This window comes from Leopardus geoffroyi, chromosome C1 (assembly GCF_018350155.1).
Source record: "Leopardus geoffroyi isolate Oge1 chromosome C1, O.geoffroyi_Oge1_pat1.0, whole genome shotgun sequence".
Classification (NCBI taxonomy): domain Eukaryota; kingdom Metazoa; phylum Chordata; class Mammalia; order Carnivora; family Felidae; genus Leopardus; species Leopardus geoffroyi.
The window spans coordinates 149033291-149060894 of NC_059328.1; the positions used below are offsets into that span (position 1 = coordinate 149033291).

At 35.2% G+C, this 27604-nt stretch overlaps 1 protein-coding gene across 11 annotated transcripts in view; it reads right to left on the bottom strand.

Moving 5' to 3' along the window:
• Window positions 1-4771: 4771 nt before the first annotated feature.
• The window catches only part of BAZ2B (bromodomain adjacent to zinc finger domain 2B), a 328314-nt gene continuing 305481 nt past the window's right edge, over window positions 4772-27604 (bottom strand). For 6 of the 11 annotated variants that reach the window (XM_045479953.1, XM_045479955.1, XM_045479954.1 and 3 more), the window contains 5 exons: window positions 27302-27437; window positions 23519-23665; window positions 17973-18238; window positions 17579-17722; window positions 12331-13833 (listed from right to left, as the gene is read on the bottom strand). In XM_045479953.1, the coding sequence (XP_045335909.1) occupies window positions 13680-13833; window positions 17579-17722; window positions 17973-18238; window positions 23519-23665; window positions 27302-27437 (847 nt within the window). In that variant the 3' untranslated portion in view covers window positions 12331-13679. Of the gene's footprint in view, window positions 5004-12330; window positions 13834-17578; window positions 17723-17972; window positions 18239-23518; window positions 23666-27301; window positions 27438-27604 lie in introns of those variants that run through there. The other 5 variants (XM_045479948.1, XM_045479950.1, XM_045479949.1 and 2 more) reach the window with 4 other exon arrangements.

The following is a 27604-nucleotide window of genomic DNA, read 5'->3' on the forward strand; positions in this document are numbered from 1 at the left end:
ACGCAGGTGAGGCGGGCGGGGCTGGCAAACGCGGAAATCCAAAGAGGATGGAAACGGGCCCCGCCTCCCGGGCCCGCCCCTCGCCGCGGCGCATGCGTGCATTCCCTCCCTTCGCTGCGGAAGTCCCTTACTTCTGGCGCCAGTTCCAGATGAGTTCAGTTTGGGGAAGATCCTTTATTTACAGGGTTTTTTTTTTTTTTTTTTTTTTTTTTTTCTCCCAGTTGAGGAAACTGAAGTCCCAAGGCCTAACGAGCGCCTGAAATATGGTTTTAAAGGTGGGATTGTATCAACTGTCTGGTTATTGCAGTTCAGGGTTTTTGAAGCTTCTTCCTTTCTCATTTCTCGTGTGTATTGTCTGTTCTCCTCTGACCTCCGTGTTCTCTTTTCTGTTTAGGCTAGCTCGGCTTTCAGCGGTCCATGACTTGGTGTTTTCTGTCATCGTCTTCGTGCTCAGGTTTCCTACATCTCTTCAGGGCAGCCTGCGGTTCCTGCGATTCCTGCTGTTCCTGCTGTTCACTGGACAGGCCCCTGTGGATATCCTGGTATCACCTTGAAGCCGATGTTCATTTCCTCCGACCTTTTTGAGTGTGTCTCCTGGGCTTACGAATGAACCGTGGTTTCGCGTGTAATTGACTACAAAGTCGGCCTGCCAATCACTTTTGAGATTAAAAGGTTGTGCAGAAAAACGTTCCTAAGCATGCTAACCCTTGTTAACCAAGTGCAAGTACAGGATAAGTACGTGACATTATAGGGCTCCCAGATGCAAAATCAAAGATAAGACAACTTTTATTTTTAAATTTTCTTTGTAAAGATTTTAAAACTAATATTTAAGGAATATAGTGAACTGTTGAAACTTTGAAAGCTGCTAATGATTTTGCTAGTTATTAGTAAGTATATATTGGCAAATTAGCAACCTTTAAGAAAAAAGTCAATATAGTTTAGTCAAATAAATATAATTTTGCTATATAACTTAATTGTAGTAACATCAATCAAAACACATAATTTCATGCCAGTGACACTGGGCACATTGTAAATAAACTACTACAATCCTAGAGCTTAGATCAGTTTCAAACTAAGCAGCATATACAGGACACCTTCTTGTTTCAGAATACATGCTGCCTTTTGCAATGGTACTTATCCAGTCCTATATCAGCTTACACTGGCTATTGCTATTGCTATAATACAGAGACTATCCTCCTTAAAAGGAAGATTAGTTACATATTGAATAGAGTTATGAGGCTGTTAGAACCTAACTGAAGCTTCTCTTCTGGTAAATCATTGAAGTAATACTACAAAACATAGCTTTTAAGAGAAGTCTTTTGTTTTCTGTTGATCAGACTTTTTTGTTTTGTTTTTAAATTAAAAGTGTATCCATGGGAATGCAAGCTGGTGCAGCCACTCTGGAGAACAGTATGGAGGTTCCTCAAAAAACTAAAAATAGAAGTTCCCTAGACCCAGCAGTTGTACTACTAGACATTTATCCACCCATGTTTATAGCAGCACTATCAACAATAGCCAAAGTATGGAAAGAGCCCAAATGTCCATCGATGGATGAATGGATAAAGATGTGCTATATATATACAATGGAGTATTACTCGGCAATCAAAAAGAATGAAATCTTGCCATTTGCAACTACGTGGATGGAACTAGAGGGTATTATGCTAAGTGAAATTAGAGAAAGACAAATCATATGACTTCACTCATATGAGGACTTTAAGAGACAAAACAGATGAACATAAGGGAAGGGAAACAAAAATAATATAAAAACAGGGAGGGGGACAAAACAGAAGAGATTCTTAAATATGGAGAACAAACTGAGGGTTACTGGAGGGGTTGTGGGAGGGGGGGATGGGCTAAATGTGTAAGGGGCACTAAGGAATCTACTCCTGAAATCATTGTTGCACTATATGCTAATGATTTGGATGTAAATTTTAAAAAATAAAATTAAAAAATAAAAATAAAAGCATACCCAGTTTGCAGTTATGTGAGGGAGGTATTCTATAATACAGTCTACTTTAAGAATTGTTTTAGAAAATCAGCCATCAGGAGATAGCTTTTATTTTTAATCCATGCAACTTTAGAGTTTAATGAGGGAACATTATAAAAAGAAAATGAGGAAACCAAAGTCATATATTTGACCTAGCACCTAAGATGCTCATTTTATTTTTCTTTAAATTTTTTTAACGTTTATTTATTTTTGAGACAGAGAGAGAGTGAGAGTATGAACAGGGGAGGGTCAGAGAAAGAGGGAGACACAGAATCTGAAACAGGCTCCAGGCTCTGAGCTGTCAGCACAGAGCCCGATGCAGGGCTCAAACTCGCAGACCTTGAGATCATGACCTGAGCGAAGTCGGACACTTAACCGACTGAGCCACCCAGTCGCCCCTAAAATGCTCATTTTAAAGATGAAATTGAGATCACTGGAAATTATTTGTAATGAGAAAGACAAACAGAAAAGGGACAATCAAAATTCATGATTTTGAGATGCTCCTGTGATTTTTTAATTAAGGAGTGCATCATGACTGAGATTTTGGACACCTAATTACATGCCAAAGTATTGCCAAAACAGTATGTTTCTAAAAACAACTTTGTGACTGTATGAATAATAGAGCTCTTTGTAGGAAATAAAGGAAATATAAATAAGAAAAATAGCTAATAATTGCATCACTCAAAGATTACCCACTCAAAGGGTATTCTGCTAAGTGAAAGAAGTCAGAGAGCGAAAGACATATACCACATGATTTCACTTATATGTGGAATCCACAAAACAAAAGAGAAACCAACTCACAGGTACAAAAAACAAGCTGGTGGTTGCCAGAGAGTGGAGGAAGGTGGGAGATAGGCAAAATAGAGGAAGGGGATTAAAAGATACAACTTCTAGTTATAAAATAAGACACAGGGATACAATGTACAGCATCGGGAATATAGGTAAAAATGTGGCAGCTTTGTATGGTGATAGATGGTAGCTAGATTTATGGTGATCACTTCATGATGTATATAAACGTTGAATCACTGTGTTGTACCCCTTTAACTAATATGTTGTGTGTCAACTACACTTCCAAAAAAAAAAAAAAAAGAAAAAGCCCAGAGATAATATTTCCTTTCAGTCTTTCATTCATATAAATATCAATAATTTTACAAAGTCCTGCAAACTTCCTTTTTAAACTTACACTTATATCCTGAGTATCTTCCATGCCTAAAATGTCTCCAGTAGCTTATTATTCTGTATAATAGTTCACATTTCCAGCAACAATTTATTTAACATTTTCCCTGTTTCAGTATTTTTGTGATTATAAACAGTACTGGATTAGACGGCTTTGTACATAAATCTTTATCCACATTCATGAATATTTACTAAGGAAATTGTTAAATAGAAATAGAATTCCTGGGCAGAAGGGTGTAAAAATTCCTAATAGATACTTCCATATTGCTTTTCAGGGGGGCTGTATGGTTTGCACTTTAGGCAACATGTGGTTGTGTCTGTTTCTCCACACTTTTGACAGACTTGAGTAATATTTAATCTTCACTAATTTGATGAGCAAATTGGTTATAATATTCTGTAAGTAAAATATGTAAAACAACCCCCTGCCTACACATGACAGTAGTACAGCACAGAGACCTTGAGGCCAATATGGTTAGCTGCAGGGAAAGGCAAGTTCAGAGACGGAAGCCTTGCTGTAGCTGTTCTCTAGTCTATGAGTTTGCACTTTTGTGAGATATTAAAGTGTCTTGCCAATAGTCTAGAGAAACATTGTAACAATTCGTAGAGATCATTGATCACATAAGTGACTGGTTATCTTCTCTCACAGGACAGAGTCTCAAAATAGTTGGAACTTCAACATAGAATCTTAAAGATTCAAATTTTATTCATTTTTCTTTAATTATGTAACTGTGAGCAATAATCCTATTTTATCTTTATTTTCTAGTTGTTCCTTGTAATAATGCTACTTAAGGAACATAGAAGAACTTTTAAAATGATATATTTAAAGAAAAACTAACTTTGCAATTAAATAGTTAGCAATACATGCTCTCGAAATACAATTGCAATGGCAATGGAATGAGTGAGAATCAGTGAGTGAGTACAAAAATATATGGTTGAGGGTAGCCAAGAGCTCAAAGGAGGGAGACATGATAGGAGCTGGAGTGATTAGAACAGATGGGCATAGGAATGGGTCCTAAATTAGCTTGAAGTTTGGACCAGCTGAGAAATGAGCTTGGGAAATTACCCAGTTCCACAGTAACTACTCAGGAATGTATTAGGGTTGTTTCACTTTGCCCTTTCCTCTTCTTTAGTACAAGAAGTATTTTTCTTGTTTATGGATTTTTAAATTCTAAGTACCATAATTTAATTAAAAACTTTTCTTATTTCTCCTGTGTCATTTTCTCAGTTCTTTATTTTCTTTTTTTTTTTTTTAAATTTTTTTTTTAACGTTTATTCATTTTTGGGACAGAGAGAGACAGAGCATGAACGGGGGAGGGGCAGCGAGAGAGGGAGACACAGAATCGGAAACAGGCTCCAGGCTCTGAGCCATCAGCCCAGAGCCCGACGCGGGGCTCGAACTCACGGACCGCGAGATCGCGACCTGGCTGAAGTCGGACGCTTAACCGACTGCGCCACCCAGGCGCCCCTCAGTTCTTTATTTTCTAATGTCTTTTTATTAACGCTCTTTAAGAGAATTCAAGATGTTAAAAATGCGTTTTTGAAAAAAACACCGCACTTTTGGTTTCAGATTCATGTTTTTTTATTACATAAGAAGAAAATGTGATGGACATGATGTCCCTTATGGACAGTACTCCTCTGGAAAATTCTCCACAAGTCCCCTAGTAGACTTTCTCTCATCTGTCACTGCCCAGAATTGTATCACTTGCCCATTTGTGAAGCACTTTCAAGAGGTGTGTACTTGCCACTTTGGTGTACTAATTAAGATTTACATTCCTGGGGCTGATAAAGGGCCCACTTTCCCCTGAAGCAAATGGCCAACCAATATCTACAAGAGTGGATGCTGGAAGGAAATAAGGAGACAGCTAATGAATACAGTTAAAGTGTCTTCCACATGGAAAATATCTATACACTAGAAATGTATTTAACTTAAGAGAATAGATGTGAAAGTCACATCTCAATTATGTTATGCCTCAATCTTTAATCCTGAAATGGTATTATTCAGTATATTCACATTGTATTTACCACCTAAGTCTACCATACTTGGTTGTGTCTTTTTAAATGTGAAAATGAAAATAATGCACATTTGTTGCAAAGATAATTATGATATATGGATAAGGAAGATGACAGAGATGTTAGTCTTCTTAGATTCTACCAACCAGAGAAGAAACCACTGTGAACATTTTTATACATCCCTTCAGAATTTTCCCCACACTAAGTGCATTAAATATATTTTAACAGAATTACTATACATTCTATAGTATAATCACCTTTTACATTTACCAATATTGATATAGATCTACATGATAGTTTTTAATGGCTGCATAGAATCTATTTTTAAAAAGTCACTTCTATATTCAAAAGAATTTTAGCTTTGTGACAATGAAAATATTCAGAAAAGCGTATCACAAATGCTGAAAGCAATATTAAAAAAGAAATTGTAAATATGTTTTGACAATTGGAGGAGTCACTAGAATACGTATATAGATAGCTTCTCAAGGCATCACACTGTCTCCCATACAAACCTACATCAGGTAAGTGTCTCACTAACCTTTGGTAATCTAATGAACTCATTGAGCTTTCCTTTCACTTCAGAGCCCAAGATTTATTCCCAAAGGGCTCTAAGCCTTAGTCCTCTATCATCGCTACTGAATTCCCCCTCAATATTCACCATATTCTTTGATATCCACTACCATGATTATTAGGGCTATTTTTTTTTTTTTTTAATTAAAGGGGATGGTAAGGAATCTGTTCTGGGAGCATAAGAATACCCTTAGAAATAGGGGCGCCTGGGTGGCTCAGTCGGTTAAGCGGCCGACTTCGGCTCAGGTCATGATCTCGCGGTCCGTGAGTTCGAGCCCCGTGTCGGGCTCTGTGCTGACAGCCCAGAGCCTGGAGCCTGCTTCAGATTCTGTGTCTCCCTCTCCCTGACCCTCCCCCATTCATGCTCTGTCTCTCTCTGTCTCAAAAATAAACGTTAAAAAAAAAATTAAAAAAAAGAATACCCTTAGAAATCGAGCTTGATACTTATTTTTAAAAAAATGTTTTTAATTTTGGGGCACCTAGGTGTCTCAGTTAAGCCTCCGACTTCAACTCAGGCCATGACCTCACGATTCCTGAGTTTGAGCCCTGCATCTGGCTCTCTGCTGTCAGCACAGAGCCCACTTTGGATCCTCTGTCTCCCTCTCTCTCTGCCCCTCTCCTACTCACTCTCTCTCAAAAATGAACATATAGAAAAAATTATTTTAGTTAAAAAGTTAGAATTTTTTTTAAGTTCAAGAATGAACTATCTACAATTTATACCCCACAACACTTTTATTTAGTCATCCAATGAGAACAACCCAAATGATTTTCACGTGTATGATCAAGGTAAAGAAACAGATCTCATATTTTGCTACTGCCTCTCTCTTGATTTAAACACTAAGGTGCAAAATTCTCTTCGACTGAAGATCCAGAGGATCCAAATTACTTTTCCTGTAACCCTGCATGTAGCCAACTCCTTACCCACCACACCTCCAAGCACTACTTTTGCTGTAGTTAACTCATAAATATATACAGGCCCCAGGAATACCTAAGAACTTTCAATATTTTCTGTTCAATATACCTGAGCTTTTTCTTTAGCAATATCAGCTGTCCCAACTAACTAGGGCAAATGCAAATGTTTCATCTCCTGAATATCAATTTGAAAATAAAATTTGGTTGAAATAAAATTTGGTGCAGTTTTTACCATCCCTAGAAAGCAGATAGGGTTAGATATGACAGTTACATTAAAAAAAAAAAAAAAAAAAAAAAAAAAAAACTTCAAACATACACAAAGTTGAAGCTACTAATATGATTTAGATAAATTGCTTGATACTTTTCAAAACATGATATTCAAATTCAATATCTATAATAAATTGTTAGTGAAAAATAATACACACAAAAATTGAACATTTGTTGGAAGATGGGGAAGAAGAGTCCTCTTTCACTGCTGGTAGGTGTGTAAACTGGTGCAATCATCTGGAGAGTAATATGGCAAAAACGTGGAAAGCGTGCACATACCTAACTTGTATAGATCCTAGAGAAATTCTTATCGCAGTTAGTTTTCTACTGTTATGTAACAAATTACTCAAAACTGAGTGACTTAAAACAGTATTTATTATCTCATAGTTTCTGTAATAATTCAGTAACATGTAGAAATCAGTTCCATTTCTATACACTAATAACAAGCTATTGAACAAAAATTAAGAAAATAATCCCATTTATAATGACATAAAAAAGAATAAAATACCTAGGAATAAATTTAACCAAGGTGAAAGACTTGTACACCAAAAACTATAAACATTGATTAAAGACACAAATAAATGCAAAGATATTCTGTGCTCATAGACTGGAAGAATATTGTTAAAATGACCATAGTATCCAAAGCAATCTACAGATTCAGTACAATCCTCACCAAAATACCAATGGCGTTTTTCACAAAAAAGGAACAAACAATCCTAAAATTTGTATGGAACCACAAAGACCCAGAATAGCCAAAGCAATCTTGAGAAGGAATAACAAAGCTGAGGGCATTACACTTACTGATTTCAAACTATAATACAAAGCTATAGTAATCAAAACAGTATACTACTGGCATGAAAACAAACACATCAATGGAATAGAATAGAGAGCCCAGAAATAAAACCTATGCATATATGATCAATTAATCTATGACTAGGCAGGCAAGAATATGCAATGGGGAGAAGACAGTCTCTTTGATACATGGTGTTGGAAAAACTAGACAATTACATGAAAAATCATGAAATTGGACCATTATCTTATGCCATATACAAAGAAATTTACAAAATGGATTAACAACTTAAATGTGAGACCTAAAACCATAAAACTCTTAGAAGAAAACATAGCCAGTAAGCTGTTTGACATCAATCTTAGCAATATTTTTTGGAGCATTCTCCAGGCAACAAAAGCAAAAATAAACAAATGGGATTACATCAAATTGAAAAGCTTTTGCACAGTGAAGGAAACCACTAACAAACGAAAAGGCAACCTACTGCATGGGAGGAGATATTTGCAAGACATACATCCAATAAGGGATTAATATCCAAAATATATAAAGAATTCACACAATGTAATATCAAAAAACAACCCAAATAAAAAATGAGCAGAGAATTTGAATAGAAATTTTTCCAAAGGAGACATACAGATGGCCAATAGTCATGTGAAAAAGTGCTCAATATACTAATCAGGGAAATGCAAATCAAAACAAAAATGAGATATTACTTCATACTGATTAGATTGGTTATTATCAAAAAGACATAAAATAACAAGTATTGGCTAGGATGTGGAGAAAAGGGATACCTTATACACTGTTGGGAATATAAATTGGTGCAGCCACTATGGAAAACAGTATGGAGTTTCCTCAAAAAATTAAAACAATACCACAGGATCCAGCAATTCCATTTCTGGGTACTTCTCTGAAGAAAACAAAAACACCAACTTGAAGAGATGTATGCACCCTTATGTTCATTGTAACAACAGCCAAGATATAGAAGCAACCTAAATGTCTGTCAACAGATGAATGGACAAAGACGATACGTTGTGTGCATGCACACACACACACACACACACACCAGAGTATTAGCCACAAAAAAGGAATGAAATCTTGCCATTTGTGACAACATAGATGAACCTAGAGGGTATTATGGTAAATAAAATAAGTCAGACAAAGACAAATACCATATGATTTCACTTATATGTGGAGAAACAAAACAAGCAAAACAGATTCATAGATACAGGAAACACACCGTTACCAGAAGAGGAAGGGCTTGAGGGGGGCTGCAATAGGCAGGGGAATCAAGAGGTACAAACTTCCAGTTATAAAATAAAGTCATGGGGATATAATGTACAGCATAGGAACAGAGTCAATAATATTGTAATAACTTCATATGGTGGTAGACAGTAACTACATTTCTCATGGAGATCAATTCATAGTATATACAAAATAAATCACTATGATGTACACTTGACGCTAATATGTAAACTATCCTTTAAGTAAAAAAAAGCAACAACTCAGAAGTAGCTTGGTTGGGTAGTTTTGGCTCAGGGTCTTTAATGAAACTGTAGTCCAGATGTTGGGGGGGGGGGGCTCCAGTCATTTGAAAGTTTAACTCGGGCTGTAGGAGCCACTTCTAAGATGCTGCAGTCATTTGGCTTGCAAGCTGGTGCTAGCTATCGGCTGTTCCAGATGGGTATCCTCATAACACAATAGTTGGGCTTACCCAGAGCAAGTGATCCAAGAAAACAAGGTGGAAGCAGCAACGTATTTTATGACCTAGTCTGGGAATGCACAGGCCATCACTCTGCCATATTATGTTGGTCACCCAGGCTAACCCTGATACAATGTGGGAAAGGATTATACAAGAGCATGAATACCAGAAAGTGGAGATCATTTGGAAACATCTTGGAAACCGGCTTCCACACATAGGCCCATAGAAGATATGTATGACAATATTCACTGCAATATTAGATTTTCATTCTTAGAAAATTTGAAACCAAGTATGGTATGAGCCTGTGACGGAATATCTTGCAGCAATCAAAAGTAGTGAACTAGATGTACACATTACTTTTTGTAACTCAAAAGAAAAACAAATTTATAGCATAATGCAACTGATAAAGTTAAAAAAACACTATGCTTTGCACACTGTATATTTGTAAAAATACACATGTAGCTAAATAAATATGTAAAAGGCTAATTGGAAAGACACATCAAAGCATTTGTACGTGGGGGGAAGGAAACTGAAGAGTTGCTGAATGAAGAACTAGAAAAATAAACGAAAGTCTTTGCAAGAACAATGTGAAGGATGTGACAAGAATCGAGGAAAGAAATTACCTTCATTGTATACAGTTGAGGCTTAACTTTTTTTTTTCTTTAAGGTATAGTAGTGTAGCCCGCTTAGGTTTGGGAGATCCCTCACTAGAGCCAAGTTCCTAGTAGATAAGGCTCTATTAGTTTCCCAGTGTTGTATTTTTTTTTTTTATGAGTCATAATCCTATGGAAGGGAAATTTTGATTCTCTTAAAAATACCTACTCTGTCTCCTTGTTGGCATGAAATTCTTTTAACAGAACACAAACTTCTTTCATTTCTCAAATGGACATATTTAAGATACAAATGACCCTGAAGAGAGGGAGCCCACAAATAAAATTTACAGGAGGAGTAAATGATTGATACCAAATTTCCTGGTTGAGAATGTGTTTACGGGTGGCTAAATGAATAGGATTTTAAATTTCTTGAAAGGGGATGAGGTTGGAGGTGATGGAAAAGAGAAGGAACACAGTGGGGGTGCATAAGGTACCAAGGACAGATTAGATCCTCATAATTTTGATTAAATTGGTGATTTTAACAAATTTCGTTTGGGGGTTAAAACAAGAAAAAACAATCACCTTGCATTTACAGTAAGTTATTATGAGTTCAACGTGTACCCATAGATAAATTTTCACTGTTCAATTTTCATGACGGTTAACAACTAAATAAATACTGAATTATTCTTTACAGATTTCAAACTGATGACTATTTTCTGTGTTTTCTGTGTTTCTATTACTCAGTTATTCTTGGTTGGTTAGTCCTTGAGTGATAATCTAAATCTAAATATGTGGGGAAGCCACATATAACTTACAGAGCCATCAAAACTAAAGTGGAGAGTGTTCAGGTTTAAAGCCTAGTTTAAAGTATGTTGCGTATACTTGTTGTGTGACAGCAGAGGGTAAGGAAAATGTTATTATATTTAAAGTGAAAAAATGATACTGGTTTATTGTAGATATACCCAACCCAGGGTACTGTCAGTGCAAGATTCATTCACAAAACAAAGGATCCACAAATTTATAGTAACAATAGTTACCCAGACCAATTGCCCTTTTTCAATCATGTCCACTTCTTGAACGCCTACCCTTGGTGAGTAACAATAACGAAGACACTAATCTAAAGGAGCCACTATTGGACACCTGGGTGGCTCAGTTGGTTAAGTGGTTGATGTCAGCTCAGGTTATGATCTCACAGTCTGCAGGTTTGAGCCCTATGTCAGGCTCTGTGCTGACAGTTCAGAGCTTGGATCCTGCTTTGGATGCTGTGTCTCCTCTCTGCCCCTCCCCTGCTGGTACACTGTCTCTCTCTCTCTCTCTCTCTCTCTCAAAAGTAAATAAACATTAAAAAAATAAATAAAGGAGCCAGTATTTACCTAGATTTCCTTTTTTTTTTCAGGGACATTTATTTTTAAAAGAAAATTATCACTCTTGAAAAATTGTACTTTGTGTGTTTAAGCATTTTATTTCTCATTTATGAGCTCCTCAGACACCAGACATATTATTATCAAGCTGCTTATATACCATCTAATATAAATTAATGTAAGCATGTATCATCCCTAAGGCACAACACCCCCATGAAGAAGACTCCCCATGGAGCATCTGGCAGTTCAATAAACACAGAAACCAGACACTTTATTTACAGCACCACCTTGTTCTTTTCTTCACATAGTCTTTTTGATGAAGCACCAGCCCCTTAAGGCATCAGTGCAGTATATGGTAAACAAAAACTGACATATTTACATAACAACAGCTGATTTTCATAGAAGTCTCCACAAACAATCTAGAAATTTTGGAAAATACTCAGTGGCTTCGAAGCATTTTAAAGTTAGTAATATTTTCTTCAAAACTTTTCTACTCTTCCTTCACTATTAAAACCATTCTCTAAGGACATCGTCTCAGGACCACATCTTCACTAGGCTGTACGCTCCACGATGGGTCTGTGCCTGTCTCGTTCACCACTGATTCCTCAGAGCCCAGCAAGGCATCAAATCATATTTCAAGAATGCTTGAATTGGTAGCTCACGACTTATTAGACTAATTCATAGGATCAACTTTGCTTATTGACAACTGGGTTATATGTCTACCAGTAGAGACATTTCTCATTCAGAACAAGACTTTTAAAATGTATTCTAAAATTTTCATATTGAAAATATGAAAAAAACAAACAATAAAATGCTGTTCAGAGATGAAAGTCACATTTGACTTAAAACCACCCTCCTCCATCCAGCCCACTGTCCTTTGAGCTACAGTCTGTTGTTCCTCCTTTATGGTTTTGAAAAAATCAAATTTAAATGAACATTTTCAGGCTCATTAAGAAAAACTAAAAAACTAGTTTGTAAAAGTCTTTTATTGTATCCGTGCCACACATAGTAGTGAAAAATAACACTCCTAAAAAAAAGAATGCTACCTTTTTCACAACATTTTATTTTAAATAAAACTTCAAGTACTCTTACATAGGTACAAAAAAAATTCTGATCTATTTGCCTCCAACAGGCCACCACAACACACAGTAGATAAAACACAGTGGTTACAAATGTCTTTTAAATTTATTTCTGAGGCAAGGCAAATGGGAAGGAAATGTTTCTATGAAAAAATACTGTGTGTGTAGGAAATTGTCACAATTTTATTCCACATGGATACAAATGATTATACTTTAATTTAGGCCCTGGTGGCTTAAAATTATATAACAAAATAGAAAAATGGAAAACTAATATCCCCTACACCCTGTTTCAAAGGCAGGCACTACCAAGATCAAGGAGACGCCACAGTGTTGGTAGAGGATAATTACTGTACAAGCTGTATAGCTATAATTACCTTCAGACTAAAATAAAATGCTACAATCCTTCTAAGGCATAAACAATAATGTCTCCAAACAATATATACACATAATACATATTTAAAACAAGACTTAATATAAACAATAATGAACAGTATATACATGTCAATTTTTCTTCACTGTCTTGAAATACAATTTAACTACACAAGTGATGCAGCAACATATATATATATATATATATATATATATATATATATATATATATATAAATGTACTTGTAACTCTACAGTAAAGTTTATTTTTGGTGCTTTATAGCACATCAGTGTAAACAGTTTAACTTGGCTTTGTTTTATATTTTAAAACATTCCTTGTTGTATTTTCAAGATTTAAAGCAATTTTCTAGTTCTTCCTTTTCACAGAAAACGAAGATTCTGGATGTGGTTTAATCATAAATAATTCATAAAATTAAATACATTCACTAAAAAATAAACTACAAAGTAAAAAAATGAAAAATAGATATTTATTGAGAGGGAAAGGAGAACCATTTCCCACATTAGAGCTCTGGTGTTGAATATTCAGTGCGATTTGATATATTTTAATTGCTATTGCACTATAACACCCTTTCCTTTGAAAATTCTTTGGGTGTGCTTCCCTGTTCTACCTAAGTTAGCTGATAAATCACACAAACCAATAACCAAGGGCCTTGGTTGTTGTAGGAGTGAAGCCTTTAAAAATGGTATCATTCTTCTGATACTTTTTTTTTTTGTTTTTTTGTGATGCTTATTTTAAGGAAAAAAAAGTCATTATGTATGTGCCTTGCACATTTATGTAAATACAGTTCACATTGCTGGTCTCATTTGTCCTTGTTTAAAAGGAAAAAAAAAAGAGAGGTTATTATAACTTCAGCTCACTTTGAAAATATCTGTCCACTTTTTTTCAAAATACTTCCTCATACTGTGGCCAGCTCTGCCTATATCAGAATCATCTTCATTAAATGTTTCACAGTTGTCAAAAACAAGCCTGACATCTACAGCAAAGGTTTCAAGGTTTGGATATCTGAAAGAAAACACATGATTTAGAGATTGTGTTTACAGGGTGGCTTTCTTTTATCAACAAATGAAGATGTAATAAAAGGTAAAAGGAAAAATAAAACTGAAAGAAAAAAAGATTAGGATTAACTACATTTAAACTGACAGAAAACATATTATACTTTCTTATAGATAAACATTTAAAAAATTGCATGTGTTCTGAACCATGTAGGATTTAAAAAGATTAAATGGGGAAAAAAAAAAAAAACCATTTCTCTGAAGATCAAGATATATTTCAACTAACTAGCATTTTTCCCACATCCAATTTCCTGTCTGGCCTGTACACAGTTCTCCGTCCCAAGACTCATCCCACTTGAATGATTTATTAGTTCCTCTGACCAACTGTGGTACCCTATCATTCATATTAAAAAATATTTAGTTGTGGGGCACCTGGGTGGCTCAGTTGGTTAAGCATTTGACTTTGGCTCAGGTTGTGACCTCACAGCTCGTGAGTTCGAGCCCCACATCGGCTCTGTGCTGACAGCTCCGAGCCTGGAGCCTGCTTCAGATTCTGTGTCTCCCTCTCTCTCTGTTCCTCCCCTGCTCATGCTCTGTCCCTGTCTCTCTCAAAAATAAATAAACATAAAAAAAATATTTAGTCGCAATAATGTAAATACTTCCTATGCACTGTAAACGTTATACTTGCCCTGTAGCCTTTACACACATCTCAGGACATATTGCTCTGTGTTAAATCTGCCCTATTTCCCATTTCTGTTCTTTTCTCTCCAAATGTGCTCTTTTGCTAAAGCACTGGAGTGTGATAATCCAAAACAAGCCAAAAAAAAACCAACAACAAAAAAAAAAGTATGTGTTATCCCTTCATCAGAGGTACATTATGAGGACCTGCCTTTCCATAAGAAGCACTGTGGCTTCAAGTTCTTTTTTGGCAGAATAAGTCCAATCCTCTTTCTCTGTAAGAACATGGAGAAAAGAACAGAAAGGTGAATGAATCTACCTAAACTCATTAGTTAAAAAAAAAAAAAAAAAAAAAAGAGTGGTTTGTTTCAAGCCAACTGAAGCCAAACCAATACAGATCACAAGACGGCTTCTGGAAATTTAAATTAATTCTAGCTTACGGTAAGCTAGATACTAAAATAATTTACCTATTAGAAATACCCATGAAGTACACACTGAAGCTCTGAGACCTGGGAAGGTAGAATTACTTCTTTGATGGACTGTCTTGTATAGTCTTCCCCTCCTTCCCACTTCCATTCTACTATGGGCCGTAATAAAAGGAGTAACTTTTCTCTATCTGCAATGGGCTCACCAAATTAATTCAGAACTTATGTCACCTCACCCATTTTCCTGTTCTTCTGGGGATTATTTTTTAATGAAGGCAAATTCACATAAAATAAAGTTACCCATTTTAAGGTGGCATTTAGTACATTCACGACGTTTACTATTACCATTTCTATCTAGTTCCAAAACACTGCCATTATTCCCAAAGGAAACCCTGTATCCATTAAGCAGTTAATCCCCATCCCTCCCTATCTTGTCTCTGGCAACCACTAAACTGTCTTTCTCTGTGGATTTATCTACTCTGGAAGTTTAATATAAACGGAATCATACAACATGTGTGGGAATAATTTTTATAAAATATTTTAAGGTTACTTTGAGAAATGTTTACCTCTTTAGACTGTTCCTTACTGTAAGAGAAGGTTAATGATTTTTCCTGGGGAGACTAGAATCCAGGTGAAACAAACACTATTCTTATGTCTTGTCCCTCTTCCTTTACAGAAGGATGGAGCAGCATATGGAACCCAGAAAGAGTCGCTAAAGTAGGTACTTCCTCCACTCTACTTTATACATTTCTAGTTTAAACATTTGAAATAATGTTTATGAGTTTTGGTTCCAACTTATTAGTTTGGGTTTAATCAAACAACTTGGATTTAGAAGGGTTTGAATCCACTAAATTTTGCCTCCCACACAGCTGGCATCACCAACAGGATTATAGAGAACTGCTTCCCTCTCTCTGCCTGCTTCTGCTGTGACTTCCTCCATTCACCAGGCCTCATTCTCAAAAGGGTGTGCTAATGTTTGGTAATGTCTACGCTCTGCCTTGGTGTTTATTTTGGGGATCTGGAGGCTTAGGTTGATCCTCCATCCAGGAATTGGAGACACATGTCAAGTCTTTCTGTGTAAGTCTTGTCGTGGCCATGTTGACCATAGAGCCCACGATGCTGCCCACCTAAACATCTCATGTTTTTAAATTTTTTTTTTTCAACGTTTATTTATTTTTGGGACAGAGAGAGACAGAGCATGAACGAGGGAGGGGCAGAGAGAGAGGGAGACACAGAGTCGGAAACAGGCTCCAGGCTCTGAGCCATCAGCCCAGAGCCCGACGCGGGGCTCGAACTCACGGACCGCGAGATCGTGACCTGGCTGAAGTCAGACGCTTAACCGACTGCGCCACCCAGGCGCCCCTAACATCTCATGTTTTGAAAGAAAAAGCAAAAGAACTAGTTTATATCCAGACAGCAGCCATTGCTTTTTGGTTCACATTAGAACCGATAGTTTTAATAATTTTAAATGTTTTCTGATTTGGGGCAGATCCCTTCTATAATTTTTTAAAAAATAAAACAAAACAAACATAATCTTTTGAAAGGCTGACATTTCAGTCTCCAAAGAAATAAGCTGCTCATTTGATCAGTCTCTTAAATCCTTTCATACATGTGAGAAGGACACTGATTATTAGGAGTTAAATTCTACTTAACTCTTCTACACTGAATGTAAATTATAGAGCACAGTGATTTTCACCAAAAGAACATTTAGGAGGAACTAAACAACATATTGCATTGTAAGGATAACAACACCACCACCACCAACAATAATAATGTGATTAAAATCTATCTTGCAGTTATTCTTTCAGTGTAAAATTCCTTCTTTCTCCATATTTTTTGTGACCTTGCCTGAAATTACGGTCACAGGGTAGATTAAGCTAAACCAGTATGAAGGAGTAAGAGGAGCAGAGGAGAATGGAGAAGAGAACACACAAGCTCCCAGCTCCTGGCCACTTACATGGGGGATGCTTTTGTGTGGGCTTATTTGGTAAGTGAACAGCCTCATTTTTGTGGCTGCAAAATTGGCCACTGTTCAGAACCAACTCAATTCCACTAACAGCTGCTACTTGCTGGTAGGAATTTGAGGTAGTCTAACCAATATCATTAACTGTGGCCAGGAAGTCACTTTATTCTTTGGGTAGGATCACAAAGAATGTGGTAGAGAAGAGCAAATAGTAGTTTTCTTTCACATTTTAGTAAGTAAATTTTTAGTATTCTCCAAGACCTCACAAGAAAACTTTTAATATTTAAAATTTCCAATGACCTTCTATCTCTACATTATAACAATCTGAAAATATTACAGTCAATTTTTATTAAATCCACACGAGATGTTATCAATATTCCGCTGATGTATGATAAAAGCTCTCGATTATGTTATTTACTTACTTTGGGAGACTTCCCTGTTACTTTTTTTTTTTACCTCTTAGGCTGGGTCAGGTGGCCTTCAATGTCAAAAACAGCTTTATCACACTGCTTTTCCATTGTTCAAAAAATTTTAATTGACTTGTCTAACCAAACACACATACAGACAGACATATACACACACACCCCTCCAAAGGTAGGGCTTTTATTTAATGTGTCTTTGGCTCACTAGAGGACTACCCAACACATATTAAGCATTCAATAAATATTGAATTGAAATGATTTACTTACTGCCCACTACTTAATTTCTCTCTAATTGTGGAAAAATCCATAGGCTTCTTAATAACTTTCTTATAACCAGGAACGAGTTTCAAGTTTACAGGAAGTAGAAAAGGCCACGCATCCTCATGAGTTTCCATTTCAGTAAGGATCATACTAAAAAAAAAAAAATAATGTTTGAAGTCAGTATCTATGCTTTAGAATTATCTATTTTTATTAAAAACTTAGCTTTTATAATCCTTCAAGTAAAAACAACACAAATGCATTTATTAAAAGAGATGAAATACATTTACTGATATTGTAGACTGTACATTTTCCTATCTGTCAAAAGTTGTCCAAAAGTCACCTTTAATACAGTAGAAAGTTTCTAAACAAAAAAAATGAGTACGTGTGTCTGAAATAATACCTGCAAAGAGCGAGGTCTTTGGAGTCATCTCTTTTAGGTTTCTTAACAGAAGTAGAACTTTCCTGTTTTGACAAGTTAATAGAAGTGTTTTCCTCTATTTTTCTTTTTTTCAGGTCTTTGTTTCCTCTTTTCAGTGAACTATTTGTAGATGCAGAGTCTTCATCTTCAGTATCACCTGTTAAAGTTCCTTTCTTGCCTTTCTTTGACTCATTAGTCTTTTTTCCTTTGACATGAAGTTTTTTGATTTTTAGAGTTTGACCACTTGCCTTTAATTAAAAAAAATAAATAAATAAATAAGAAAATAACCATCTACAGACCTTTTATTACTTTAGCGGCGCCTGGGTGACCCCGTTGGTTGAGCATACGACTTTGGCTCAGGTCATGATCTCACTGTTTGTGGGTTCAGGCCCCGTGTCGGGCTCTGTGCTGACAGCGTGGAGCCTGGAGCCTGCTTTGGATTTTGTGTCTTCCTTCTCTCTCTGCCTCTCCCCCTCTCACGCTCTCTCTCCCTCTCTCCCTCTCTCTCTCAAAAATAAACATTAAATTTTTTTTAAATTATGTAAGTCTAACAGGACGAAAAGAATATTATCTCTGATCTAGAAGGCTGATAATTTTATTTTTAATAGAGATTTATGAATTTGTTTTCCCATAAGGTTAAAATCTAATAAAGCATGAAAAATCTAAAGAATGCTTAAAATTCGAAGATGTTGATCTTATGGTAATCTATCTTTGGTACTAAGGAACTTAGCAGTATTCCTTTAGTGTAGTCACTAACCAAATGAGTTTAAAGGTACAAAAGGACTATCTTTGAGAACACAGTTAGGAACAAAGGTGAAAATGAACAAAAATATAGACCTTATTAATAAGATACTTGAAGAGGTAGTTGAAAAGCTAGGCTAAAACATGAAAAATAGCTCAGAAAGTGTCAAATAAAGGAAAAGTCCTTTATATGTGATTAAATCTACTGGAAATTGATATATCTCTGTTTTTTTAAGATAAAGAAAAAAAAAAACATTTGCTATGAAAAGAGAGCTCCATAAAATTGTGGTTCTCAGGTGTGAATAAAGCAATGGTGAAAAATGAGAGAGAGAGAGAGAGAGAGAGAGAGATAGATGTCTGTTTTTGCAGAAAACAATAGACATAGTATAAAAGAGATCACATTTGAAATTTAAGGTTACGAATTCTAGCTATAGCTCTGTCAGTGACTAGCTATGGAATTTGCACAAAAATGTCTGTGAGGCCCTATTTCGTCATCTGTAAAATTAGAAAAGTAAGCCACACAACTGGTAAGGTCATTCTAGCTCTAAAATTACATGAACAAAAATCTCAGTGTGGCCTTCTGCAATGTAACTACCAACTGTAGATAGCACATTGATGTAACAATGAGCCCCCGTCCTTCATCTAGAAATAGGGAAACAAGTCTGTATTTTGACAGTTAAATGTTATAATAAATATAATGGATCCTAGGAGAGAGATAGGCAGTCACTGGTAATGCACGATTTTGTTTTGGTTTTCCAGAATAGTGCTAACCTTCTTTTTAAAAATGATTTTTTCTCCTACCCAGACTGTTAAAAATTCTTAGACCGCAGAGTCAGATATTTGGTCTAGCCTTAATCTAAAGTTGGCTCTATTCTTGAAATACAGTTGGCTGAAAACATTACTTTGGAGTATTTCATATTAATTTCTTTGACAATTTCATGAACTCTGCTATTAACATTTTAAAATAATTGCTCTTAAGCAATTAAAATTATTTGGTTCTCTATTGGGAAGTTAGAAATATAGTTAAGGAGATATTTTAATTGCCTAAAATAAGAAAGCAAACTATCAATCTGATACCTTCCCCATATCATACCAAAGAATCACTACCCCCTTGTCACTAAAATAATTAAAATGTTTTACTAAGTCTCCTTTCCATTTAGTTTATTAATTTTTATTCACTAATATCTGATATTCTGAGTTTTCATATAGCCTGAGCTTCTAGCACTCTTAAATCATAAGAAAACAGAAAGAGGATGCTTAATATAATGATGAAAAAGTCCATTTAATGAAGATTAAATTAAGTTAGATTGAATAATTATGCCACTTAACAAGGACAATATTTCATGAATACAGGCCAAAACTTCTAGTTCTTTATGTGAACTAAATTATTACTTGGGATAATTTTCTAATTACTCATAACTACGGCAGGAAAACATGAAACTTAAATCACAGAACCAAAAGGTTTTTGTGATGTTTCAAAAAGACAATGAAGTTTATACATTTCTTTAATAAATAATGTTTATCAGCTTGCCTCATTACACTGTACACATACACACACACACATATATATCTATATATTACATTTTCATTTTAGAAAGAGAGAGAGATAGCATGTGAGTGAGCAGAGGAGTGGGAGAGAGAGAATCTTTAATTAATTAAATTAATTAAATAATGATAAATGTATGTTAATAACATTAACTTTAAAAATCTTTTTACGGGGTGCCTGGATGGCTCAATCAGTTAAGCAACTGACTTCGGCTCAGATCATGATCTCATGGTTCGTGAGCTTGAGCCCCTCATTGGGCTCTCTCCTGTCAGCGTGGAGCCCACGTCAGATCCTCTGTACCCCTCTCTGCCCAAAAATAAATAAACATTAAAAAAGTCTTTTTACATCAAAATCAAATGTTTAATATTTTTATTGCTATAAGAAACGTAACATCTAATTCACTACATTAAATAAACAAAGAGAGCAGAGGCTTAGAAATCTGCATTACATAAAAGCACTTGGATTAGATCATAGGGTTTAGGATTCTTAGACCACTGCTTGAATGGAGTGATATAATTTAGGCAAATTTACTGAGAATAAAACCTCCTATAGTCTACCAGATGATTAACAAGAATTAACACACCAATTTGTTAGTAATTCGTGAAGCTTTAAAGAAGATTTCTATAAGTTGACAGTTAAGAAGCTAAAACATAATTTATGTACAACCAGTGAAAATTATTATTGAACTACACTTAACTAGATAGGATAAAATAATCAAGTAATGAAAAATTAAAAAGTGATTACTAGCGAATATAATGCCAGGAAGAACCATCTGCTGTTTTATAAAATATAAACATATAATAAAAGATATTATATATTATAAAAGTAAAATATAATAAAAATAAAATATAAATAATACAAATAAAATGTAATAAAGTATTATATACCTATGTCACCAAACTTTAAAGTCATAAAAACTCTCACACACATGACTATATTTGATCTTCAAAAATCTCTATAAATTAGATACTATCCCATTTTACAGATAACCCTGAAGCTAAGAATGTGGTCCAATGTTTATAAATCAGGGAGGTGAGAAAAACCACCAAGGGACCGAAAAAGAGCAAAGGCAGGTAGACAACCAGTTAAGTATGGTATCTTAGAAGCCAAGTGGAAACGGGGTTTTAAGGAGAGGAAGTGCTCCACTCTATTAAATGTAACTAATAGGTTAGATGAGGTCAAAGCACTGATCACTGAGTTGAGCAATGTGGAAGTCATTTGTGGTCATAATAAGAGCACTTATGGAGAAACTGTGGAAGTACAAATCTTACTGGAGTAAGTTCAAGAGTGATTTGGAGGAGAAAAATCAGAGAGAACCAGAACAGAAAACTTTCCACAAGTTCTTCTATAAAGAAAAGGGGAAAAATGGAGGCAGTGGAACAAGGAAGAAGTGAGGCCAGAAGAGGGTTTTTGTTTAGTTTTCTCAAGATGGAAGGAAGGAGGCTAGATGGAATTTTAGTAGGCTGATGAGAAGAACCCAGGGGAGAAAGAAAAACTGATGATGGTGCAGGAGAAGAGAGAACTGTTGGTCATACTCCTAAGAAAGTGAGGGGGGGGGTGCCTTGGGTGGCTCAGTTGGTTGAGCACCCAACTTTTGATTTTGGCTCCGGTCATGATCTCACAGTTGGTCATGAGATTGAGCCCCACACTGGCTCAAAGCTGAGCATGGAGCCTGCTTCAGATTCTCTCCCTCTACCTCTCTTTGCCCCTCCCCTGTTTACATTATCTTTCTCTCTCGCTCTCAGAAGAAGAAGAAGAAGGAGGAGGAGGAGGAGGAGGAGGAGGAAGAGAGAGGGGATGGGTTCCTCAAACCAACTTAGAGCCACTAGTAGTTCATGGCAACAGGAGAGAAGGGAGGGTATGTAAGCACACATACAGGAAGGATGGTGGATGTAGTGGCAAATTCTTACGATCTTTTCTTCTGGCGGCTTCTATTTTCACAGGGAAATGGAAGTAAGGTCATCAGTTGAAAATACAGATGGAGGAGACAGAGCTGGAGGTAAATCATCAGGCACCATTAAAGGCCCTCTTAATGCCTTCAATTTAAAGGGCTGGGTGTTTATTCCAACCACATTCAGATATAAAAGTATAGGTGCTAGAGAAGTCAAAGTTGGATTAGCCAGAATCATGGTTTTCCTAAGTGAAAGAGCGGCAAAGGGGATAAAGGTGGATACAGTGATTATGATAATGAAATGTTGACACATTACAAGCTAGGTTAGGAGAAAAGAAAGGACCTGAAGGGGGAGAGGGTCTTCAGATAAACGGTGAAAAGGTCTTCAGATAAACGGACTGGAGGCCAAAGGACTGTTGGAGTTAGAGTGAGAAAGGGGGTAGACAGAAGAGAAAGGAGGTGGTGAACAGATGCATGTTTGGAATTTACTTTATGGAGAGGCAGCAGTTACTGGTAATGATTAATGATAGCTAGTGGTCAAGAGATTAAACACGGGAAGGGAGTGCCTGAGTTAGGAAACACCTAACAAAGACTCTGGCCCTCAGTACACACTGACCCTTTCACACTTCTTACTTCTTACTTTCTAATTCTATTATCATGTTGCTTCTCTTTAATCAATCGGTATGAGTGGCCACAGGTTTCTAATTTAAATGTGACCAGAAAGTGACTTAAAATATATATTCTTGTTACCATGACCTAGCAATTTAACTCCTTAGATATATACCCAAGTGAAAACATTTATTCATACAAAAACTGTATGAATGTGTATGAATGTTTCACAGCAGCATTATTCATGGTAGCCAAACCATGGCAACAACCCAAATGTTCACTAACCGAAGAATGGATAAACAAAACGTGGTATATCCATATAATGGATTATCATTTGACTATAAAAAGGAAGTACTGATACATGCTAGAACATGAATGAACCCCGAAAATATTGTGCTAATGCAAGAAGTCAGGCACAAAAGGCAGTATATTGTAATGACCAGAATAGGTAAATCCACTGAGACAGAAAGTAGACTAGTGGTTGCCAAAGGCTAAGGGGAGACGAGGAATGGGGAGTGACTGCTCATGGGTACAAAGATATACTTTTTTAGGGTTGTGAAAATGCTGTGGAATTAAATAGTGCCAATGGTTGTACAACTTTGTGAATATTATAAAAACCACCGAACTGTATACTTTAAAAAGGTAATTTTTATGACTTATGAATTATATCTTTAAAAAATCTCCATACGACTCTGCATTTTGATTTGGCAATTAAAAAATTTAGTGTTAGATCAGTCTTACCTTAGCAATGCAAGCTGGACAAAACCAGTCCCCATCTGGTATGGTTGTAATCTTGGGTCTATGGCAGTATGTGTGACAGCCTTTGTCACAACCATCACAAAGGAGGAGCAGTTCTTCATTATCTCCCTTTCGACAGATCTGGCAGTACTATAATACATGAGAAATCATTTAAAATTAACTCTCTGCTATGAAGAAGAGTTATTGGGATATTAAACACACCATAATTCCTAATTTATATTAGTAACAAACATTCCGCTTGCTAACAAATATACAGTAGCCATACACATCTATGTATCTCTCATTACACAGATATGGACCACATGACGGGTGAGCAGTTCAATTGGGGTAAATGCACATTTCGGGTACACTGCAAAGAACAAAGCTAGAGGTTGAATGCCTGCACACACTTCAGAAGCATGTACACATTAACATATGAAATAATTAACATGACATTAGAGCACATAAAGCAATGAGTAGCTTTAATACATGGTGTTTTAATTTTTAATGTATTTCATCTTTTGCTTATCTTAGTATCCTCATGATATCCTGAGAAAGAAATAAGTAAGAGTTAGGGTAATTTTTAAGATAAAAATTAGGAAACTTGTATTAGTATCAAAATTACATATGGTAATAAAAAGATGACCCTATATATTGACTAAGTTATCCATCTATTTTTTGTGATTGATTAAAAAATGTGTCCAAACCAGGAAACTTTGGAATTCAACCCAAATCAAACAAGTGTGTCACAAGTGCAGAAAATGGATCCCACAAAATGTAAAGAGGAGAAAAGTGATACAATAAATTAAATCAAATAATTTAATTAGTTATGATTTATTTTGTAGAACAAAATAAAATTACTTCTCTGTGAAAAAGTTTCTAATGTCATTAAGAACTTTAAAATCTATAAGGAGAGTTTCCCCCCCATGCATGCATATTCTGTATAACAAGTTTCACAAAGGGAAAGAAACAAAGTCAGATAAGAAAAACTTTCAAGATGGCTTTATAAACTGTATTTTGACCTTTAGTTTATATTCTCAGTCATGGTAGTAAATGTCTTGTAGTAAATGTCTTGTAATCAATATTTAAAAAAATGGAAACATTTAAACTTTAAAGCATACCAATTTAAAGTTATATATTTATACTCTTAAAAACAAAATAGCTTAACTGCTCGAACTTATTTTTAAAATTTTCAATATAACAGTAAACCTTAAACTGGGAAAGTCTAAAATAGTGTTATATAACTCAATATGTACAATAATGATATCTTAAAATTTTTATCAAATTGCAGATACACACTATTCAGCTTAAAAATCTATCAAATATACGTAAAATACATAACACTAAAATTGGCATGTGTGCTAGGAGCAAAAACAGCAGAGGTTAACATTCCAACAGTAAGTATTTATTTTATGACCTTTCCTAACACCGTATCACTAAATACCTCAGCATGGTATTATTTCTCCAAATTTAAACTACAGCTTTAAAACTTCCACTGTAAAAACATTCATTGCGAAATAACATTTGGAAGGTTATATTTAAATCCCTATAACAGTAAAATTAAAACATCAGATTCACGAACATTAAGTAAATTCTGTTTCTATAACAGATAACTAAAAATACTATAAAGTGCGTCTTACATCTCACATTTATGATTGAAAAATAAAATTATTTTCTGATACTTATTAAGAAAGGATGGCAGGTATCAAGCTTATAACACTTGAAAAATCACAGCAGTAGCTCATAATATGCTAGAGCAAATGTAGAGCATAAACAGTAGATATTGCGTATGCTTAACATTACCAACAATATAAAGCAAACTGTGGACAGAGAATTATCCAGAGGCAGATTATGATAGCTTCTTCTTTCCTTGGTAAGCCTGATCTCTGACAAATGAGGAGTATCTACGGGTAACTGAATAATTTTGTTAGGACTTGTTATGAGGATTAGTATAGGCACTATTACATTACTAGTTAACAGTTAAAAAGTGCTCATTAATCTTTGAAAATGAAACTATGCCTTCTTTCAAAGATAGTTTCATAGAAAATAATGTATTATTAAATATTAAAAATGAAGATTATAACATGAAATTAAATAATAAATGTATATTAATAACATGCAAAACAGTTTACGAATTTGCTAAAAATGACATAAAGCTTTTAATTGCAGTAAGTATACTAATGTAAAGGCAGATTTTGGTAACAAGCTTTGGGTTTCTATATATAAATTACAACAAAACTGACCACACTGCAATGACTATTATGGTGCATATGAGAAAAATAATGGTTTGATGTAGGAATTCAATTGTTTTTAATCATTACAGCCTAGATTTCACTGAATAGATTTCTCCAAGGTGATTTTAAAACTGGTTTTAATATTAAATTCTAGAAGAAAAATTCTTTTTACCTGGTAAAAATGCTACCAGATGAACAAAACAATGCCTTAAAATTTATGGTAAATCATAATATGGATTGGAAAAGACCTAAATTTGAGAAGATTGTGAAAACTGCAGATTCATTATTCCATGGATATTTTATGAAGAAGGGAAAAACCACAGAAGAAAAAAAACACATTTTTTTCTTCACAGAAGTAAAGAAAAACCATATTTATTTGTAGGAATGAATTAAGTAGTCTAAACTTAGAGATGAAAATGAGGGCAGGAAGGCTAAATTATTTCAGGATCACTTCTTTTCTTTCGAAGTCATTAATAAAAACATATCTCAAATGTTTGGATTTTAAAGCTAATCTGTAATTCAAAAGCAAATGATAAATTAAGCCATAAAATTTCACATATTATAAATATTTCTATATACGATATATAAGAAGCAAGAGGGACATGAACACGACTTAAAATAAGTACCTCCCTGGAAGATATATGGAATATAGCTTTTATTTTGAGTATACTGTATTTGGTGACTGGTACAAAGTAGAGGCCACTACAGGATAATAACTACTTGGGCTTGAGCAAAGAGGTGAAAAACTAGTTTTTAACTGTGAGTGGAAAAAATAAAACATCTATTCTTCTCATCAGCTATATCCCATGTCAAATATACAACATCAAGTGCACAAACTAAGAGCTCTTATCCTGTATTTACTAATCTAAGCATTTCTCAGCATTACAAAAGAAGAAAAAGAAAATTGATAGAAATATAAAGACATTTTAAGAATGCAATGAATGGCTGTGCCTGGGTGGCTCAGTTAAGCGTCCGACTTTAGCTCAGGTCATGATCTCAGGGTTTGTGAGTTTGAGCTCTGCGTCGGGCTTTGTGCCGACAGCTCAGAGCCTGGAGCCTGCTTCACATTTTGTGTCTCCCTCTCTCTCTGCCCCTCCCCCACTCATGCTTTGTCTGTCTCTCTCAAAAACAAACATTAAAAATTTTTTAAAAAAATATTAAAAAAAGGAATGCCGTGAATGTCTGTAGCAGATAATGTTAGCAACTGGAATGTTTACACGTGTGAAAGGGTCTTCAAAATATTTAGATTAACAGCTATTATGTTGACAGAATACAGAAAACAACTTCAGTCAGTTATAAATGATATTCAATGGAATGTGAATCAAGATTTAAAAAAAAATAAGAGAACACATTTGGTAGGTTCCTTCAGAGAGCTCAAAATAAGGAAAAAAGTATCACACTAATACAGTATTTAAGAATTAAGCAAAGTGTCAAGTAAAGCATACATTCATTATTTTGACAATAAGTAATGTACAGTTAAGAAAGATTTAGAGGTTGGGAAAAACAGGACAAAGTAAATTAGTTATAGTATTTCTTAAATGAAAACACTTACAACTTTCATAATTGATTTTTCCCATGCTATTGATTTCTGTAACTGCTGAATGCACAGAGCTACCTGTGCAGCACTGCGAGCTTCTGACAATGCCCTTCTCCATACCCTGAGCCCTGGAGCAATATCCTCTTCAATTCTGCATTGAAATATAGAAAAATTAAGTAGGTCATATCCATATTTATGGTCACTGAATGTGAAACAATCATCACACTGAAAGCCAAGCAATGACAAAAACATGTAACAGCCAATAAGAATAAGGTTTAAGCAACTAAATTTGATGTAGTGCACAGACTGTGGCTACGT